Genomic DNA, 6,000 nt, shown 5'->3' with positions numbered 1-6,000 from the left:
GCTTAGCCATGCTGCTGACGCCAATGGTCTTTCTCCAGGAGTGCACCAACCCCTGGAGGGCAGGAGTCATACCCTTTGAGGAAAAAAAAAAGAAAACAAAAAGGTGCCACTCCTGGGAAGGTTCACCACTGTTCCATGTTTTTGTCATTTATGGATAATGGCTCTCACTGTGGTTCATGGGAGTCCCAAAGCTTTAGAATTTGCTTTATAACCTTTTCCAGACTAAGATAAGATCTCCTTTGTTCCTGAATTTCTTTGGATCGAAGCAAGAGGTCTTTTGAGGATCTTTTGGTCTACTTCACTTGGTCAGGCAGGTCGTATTAAAGTGATTTCTTGATTGAGAACAGGTGTGGCAGTAATCAGGCCTGTGTGTGGCTCGGGAAATTGAACTCAGCTTCCCAAAGATGTGATAAACCACAGTTAATTTGTTTTTTAATGGGTGGGGGGCAATCCCTTTTTAAACACAGGGCCCTGTAGGTTTGGATTTCTTTTTCCCTTAAGACCTTCATTAAAAACTACATTTTGTGGTTACTTGTGTTATCTTGGTCTAATATTTAAATTTGTTTCGTGATCTGAAACATTTAAGTGGGACAAACATGCAAAAGAATAAGAAATCAGGAAGGGGGGAAACCCTTTCACACCACTGTATGTTAACAAACCATGAACACGTGCAATTCTGACGAAGTACACAGGAAGTACCAGACAAAAAAATTTATTTTAAAAATAATTTTTTTTCCCCAACAACTTGTACAGAAAAAACAACTGAAAATAAAATAAGAAAAGCTCTTTAGTCAACAGAAGAAAGTCATTAAATAAATAAGTTGTACTTTTTTTTTTTTTCTTTTAGTATAATCTACAATCGTTAAAAGAACACAGGCATAAAATACAAACATATCAGGATGAGGGAATTCACGGGGGCCCTCATACGCAAGAATATTTACCTTTGGGTCTTGAATGAATCAAGACATTTAATAAAAAAAATATATATATAAAATAAAAAAAACAAAAAACAAAAGGCGTATGGTCATGAAACATTCAAGCTTGTAACACTGCTATCACCTGGAGCACGTGTTGGTCATTTCTGAACACTAGCAGCTGCCAAGTAGCCTCGAATACTTACTGTATCTTGAGGCCATAACGTTGCAACAGCAATTATGCAAAAACCAATCACTCGGTGGGGTTTGGAGAACTTCGAGGAGGAGGAGTGCGTTTATCTTTTTAAGCGGTTTACACATTGTCTGCTTACAATGCCATTGCTGTGAATAGTCATCAGAAGACACGTAGTACTGATGAGCTCAGATAGTATAGAAGTGATCACAGATACATTTCCCAAAACAAAGAATTATTAACTGCTACTAAAATTGTGAAAATCCAGAAAGCGCAGAATTTCCTAAAAGTCAATCTGAGAGATATCTGCCATTAAATGTATAGCCGGCAGATAATGTTACCATCTCCGAGGTTAATGTATGTAAGGTTTGCAAATGTAACAGGACGTTGCAAGAATGGAGAACAGAAAGCCCACGGCATGAGGTAAACATGGATCCAACATAAGAAACTTTGGAATTAAAAACATTGAGGAAAAATGGAGCTCGACCCCCTAAAATGCTTCTATCCCTTAGAGACCTTCATTTGCGCTAACAGTTAAAAATTCTGATACTTGGTCAGAAACCCAAAAATTAAAAGAAAACTAAAATGGTAACAGACATGTGGAGGAAGAACGGGGATAACAGAACTCTAAATGGAAAACACAAGAAGATAAAAAGGGCAACAAAGTTGTATCCGGAGAAGAAAATGTGCAGGGAGGAGGAAAAGGGTCGCTTCTAGCTTTACAGCTGGGCAGAATCGGCCTGCGGTCCCCTGTGACAAGGGGATGTGCACACAGCGTTCCGTACATGCCGGCGTACCCGCGGAGGATACTCCTGGAATATGCCAGCGGTGTTTTTCCTGAAGAGTCTTATTTGGTTGTTCTTATAAGATGGTGTCTCTTAATCCGCTCCTGTTTAGAAGCCGTCTGAAGGACGTTCAGGTCATTCTTTTTAGCAGTTTTGTGGCTTTTGAAGCCTGAAGGTAAAAAAAAACAAAAACAAAAAAAACCGCAAAAGACTGAATGAATGAACAGCAAATGTTCATTCTTTTTAGGAATTTATTTGCATGCACTTTTTCAGGCAGGATAAGGAATTGTGTGCACATACCCTCTGGAAAAGCAGCCCTCAAAATCTACAAGAACACTGCTTCTAATGCCAATTACGTCATGTCTCAAAGTAAGGAGAGATGTGTCAGACGCTTTCAATGGGCAGTAAGTAATTTTTTTTGCTCCATATGGTTTCCCTATATAAAAATAGTGAGCTCCCTCTCCCTCCTGCTGTTGCAGTGTCAGCTCTCCACTGCTGCTGTGGCGTTTTATGGTAACATTACTGCTGCAGCCATATTAACAAGGACTGACGACAGCAGCTGATAGCCACTACTGGAGCAGCAGGAAAGGGTGAGGAGCACAGCTGACTTTTTTTACATACAGGAAACAAAAATAAAGAGAAGTCCTTTAACCTTGGGGCTTCTTCATGTTAAGCATATTACACTCATTTTTCCATTGCTTTTGTCATATATATATAAAGGAAAGAGGTGAAAGGTATCATTTTAGTTTTACCTTCAGACCTTCTCTGGGAACAAATTGTGCTCCATCTTACTGGGGAAAAAAAAAAAAAAAGTCTACATGCTATAAAAGCTACATGTGGAAAAACCAGTATGGACAAGCAAAGTGGTTATGAGAAAGAACGGCCATTATTCTGGATCACTAGATATACGTGACTGTAGATTTCCATCATTTTCAGACTGCAGCTGGACCACAAGAATATATATCTGGAAGTGGAGTTTCTTCAGGTAACTGTACAATTATTCAGATTAAAGCCCAACTGAGTAGTAGAAAATGCATACAATCGATAAATCTGTACGTACCGTGGACATATAGGTGTATACATATATACACATTTTACATACACATAAATATACTGTATATGTTACATATGTATACAGAGAAATACAGAGCGATGGGCATTGGTATACTTGGTAAGGTATCTCCAGCTCACTCAGGAGCGCTGGATCTCACCCCCATCATTTCCTTCCTCCCTGCACAAGATTTCCCCCGTTTAACCCTTTTCAACCTGAGTTAGGCAGCATTAATTCACCCCTAAAGACGGGAGCAGAGCTCAGTTTCTGGACTGAGTCAAGGCCCTTAGTCACAGGATTTAAAAGAAAAACAAAAATACACAGCAGGTAATAGATCCTCTGGGCCAGGAAATATAAATCTATTCAGTAAATGTTGGCATTTACTGCATGTTAATGAGCCATCTTGATTCTTATTCCAAGGCAACATAATTTAATCAGTGAGGTCCCCCATTCTGCATCTATACAAGATGCCGGTGAAGTAGATTAAATAACACTGAATTGTTAAAAAAAAAAAAAAAAAAAAGTTGGCGATCTATTCGCAAAACACAACATAGGGCCTATAGTGCCCGGCAGTTAAATTAAAAAAAAGGTTACGGGTGGAGAATGTGGGTTCAGTGTATACATGATAACCCCCTGAGCCAATCAGAGCGTCCCATGTCTGCCATGATGAAAAGGATTTCCTTTCAGTTGCCAAAAAGAAAAATTTGGGGAAACTGCGCTCGCTAACACACTGCATTCTGATTGGTTAGGAATCACCTGATTTGTAATGCTTATTGGTGGGCAGGCTTCTACCCATACCCTGTATGCTTCCAGTTTGGGGCGGAGTACGGACAATTTCTTTTTTTATCCGTGTACTCACAGTTGCCCCCCACTGGTCCCATAGCTGCTCCCTCCAGGATCAGAGGTGCACTCATTACTCTTCTCATGACACTGCGTGGGAGTATTTGTGGATCCGACTGCTATGTAGCCACGTGTGGAGCAGATGGTATGGCTACAAACTCGCGGAGGATATTTCGAGCCATTTCAATGTTGTTATGAGCGATGAGCAAGGCTTTATTCACATCCTGCTGAGAATAGCCCTGGCTTAGCAAGCTCTCGATCTCACTGGAGAGTGGCGCGGATCCTCCATCACCAGCAGGCGCAGGGCGGCGCTCAGAGTTCATCCTTCTTGGGAAGGGTTTTGGTGGACGCTCTGGAACAGCTGAAGACTCAAAAGCCCCTGCAAAATGAAAACCCAGTAAGGATGCAGACACGCAACAAATAAATCAAGAATATGGACAACCAAACCAGCTGGGGGAGAATGGGGACTGGTGTGGGACCCGCTGCCATCTAGGCTTTGTAGACTGGGATACAACTTTAAAAAGGCACCCATCCAGTGCCGACAAAGTACGAGATGTCTATGGGCAGGGGAAGTGGAAGTTGTGTAAACTAGACCCCTACCAAGCAGAAAGTGATGATTTACCATCATAAAAGTATCTTAAAAAGTCGGGGTTCACATATTGGAAAACAAAACACATCAACATATATGTATATTTCAATGATCAAACTGAGAAGTATTGAGTTACATTTCACCAGAAAGTGTTCATCTATGAAAAAAGAATTCATGCTAACAGGACTCTTTGGAATGGAAAATATTTAAAGAGTTACAGTCATTTCAATAAAGGTTTCATAGCTTAATAGTACATGTGATAAGAAACTTTGTAATATATCTTTCCAGAGAAATCTGCTTCTTTCTCCGCCAAAACTTATCGATCAGTCTCAAAATACTCAATTCCAGGGTAAAATCTGTCTTCAGTGAATACACTTTCCCATTACCTAGTTATGAGATGACAGTTGGTGCTCATAACATTCTATGGAGAAGTCTCCCTCCAGCTCCTTCTCCTCTGTAGAATTTTAAAAGTACCAACTGTCATCTACTATCTCAGTGATGGGAAAATTACCCAGGAACAGAGTGAATGATCAGTCCAGGAGGAGGAAGAAGCAGATTTCTCTGATAAGATATATTACACAGTCGCTTATTTTCATGTGTAATATTGATTTAGGAAATAAAATGATGGTGGCTCTTAACAATTTCACGCTAAAATCTCGATTCTAGGAGATTAACTCCTTCCCGACCAGGCAATGTACTGTCTTCTCTTTCTGCAGACAGTGCTGTATGAAGGCTTGTTTTTTTGCAGGACAAATTGTACCTTTGAAAACCATCATTGATGTATTGGAAAGCTGGGGAAAAAAAATCCAAGCATGGCTAAAATGCAAAAAAAAAAAAAAAGGTGCAATTCCGCCATTATTTTTTGCTTTTACAGCATTCATTATATTGTAAAAATGACCCGGCAGCGTGATTCTCCAGGTCAGCATGAATACTGCGATACTAAACATGCATGTTTTTTTTTTCTTTTAAAGAGAACCTGTCCCCAAGAAAATGCAATGTGATCTGCAGGTGCCATGTTATAGAGGAGGTGAGCAGAATGATATGTGATTTTGTGAGAAAAGATTCAGTATAACCTGTGATTTATTCATTTATTTATAGCTCTGCTCTCTCTGGGACTTCCGGTCCAGTGGGCGGGGTTATCAGTGACTGACAGCTATCGTTATATAAGTGTGCACACAGAAATAACTGTCAGTTATTGATAGCCCCGCCTACTGGACCGGAAATCCCAGAAAGAGCAGCAGATTAAATGATGAAAATACAGGTTATACCTAGCCCTTTTTCACAACACTATCCATCAATCTGCTGAGCTCCCCTGCTATAACATGCTGCCTGCAGATTATACTGCATTTTCATGGTTACAGGTTTCCTTTAAGAGGTGTAAAAAAAAAAAAAAAAAAAACCCATTTGGAAATTTGTAAAAATAAAAATTTCCGCTTGGGAATTTTTTCAGAGACCCATGACATTTTCAAATTTTGGTTAATAGAGATGTGTGAGGGCTTGTTGTTTGTGCCTTTAGCCTTTTAATGATACCATTTTGGGGGTCGATAATGCTTTGTTCACCTACTTTTGCAGTGTTGCGGTGCTCAAAAAAAATGAAATTCTGGCAGCTAGTTTTTTTTTCTCATTAC

The 6,000-nt window shown here is 39.9% G+C and overlaps 1 protein-coding gene across 1 annotated transcript in view; it reads right to left on the bottom strand.

The window, feature by feature from the left end:
* Positions 1-696: 696 nt before the first annotated feature.
* CBL (Cbl proto-oncogene) overlaps positions 697-6,000 on the bottom strand; it is a 70,099-nt gene continuing 64,795 nt past the window's right edge. The window contains exon 16 of the mRNA XM_073656629.1: positions 697-4,162. Coding sequence (XP_073512730.1) covers positions 3,903-4,162 — 260 coding nt within the window. The 3' untranslated portion in view covers positions 697-3,902. The remainder of the gene's footprint in view (positions 4,163-6,000) is intronic.

Source organism: Phyllobates terribilis, unplaced genomic scaffold, assembly GCF_046119375.1.
Source record: "Phyllobates terribilis strain yellow unplaced genomic scaffold, ASM4611937v1 Scaffold_12__6_contigs__length_324123572, whole genome shotgun sequence".
NCBI lineage: Eukaryota > Metazoa > Chordata > Amphibia > Anura > Dendrobatidae > Phyllobates > Phyllobates terribilis.
This window is presented reverse-complemented; position numbering and strand designations above follow the sequence as displayed.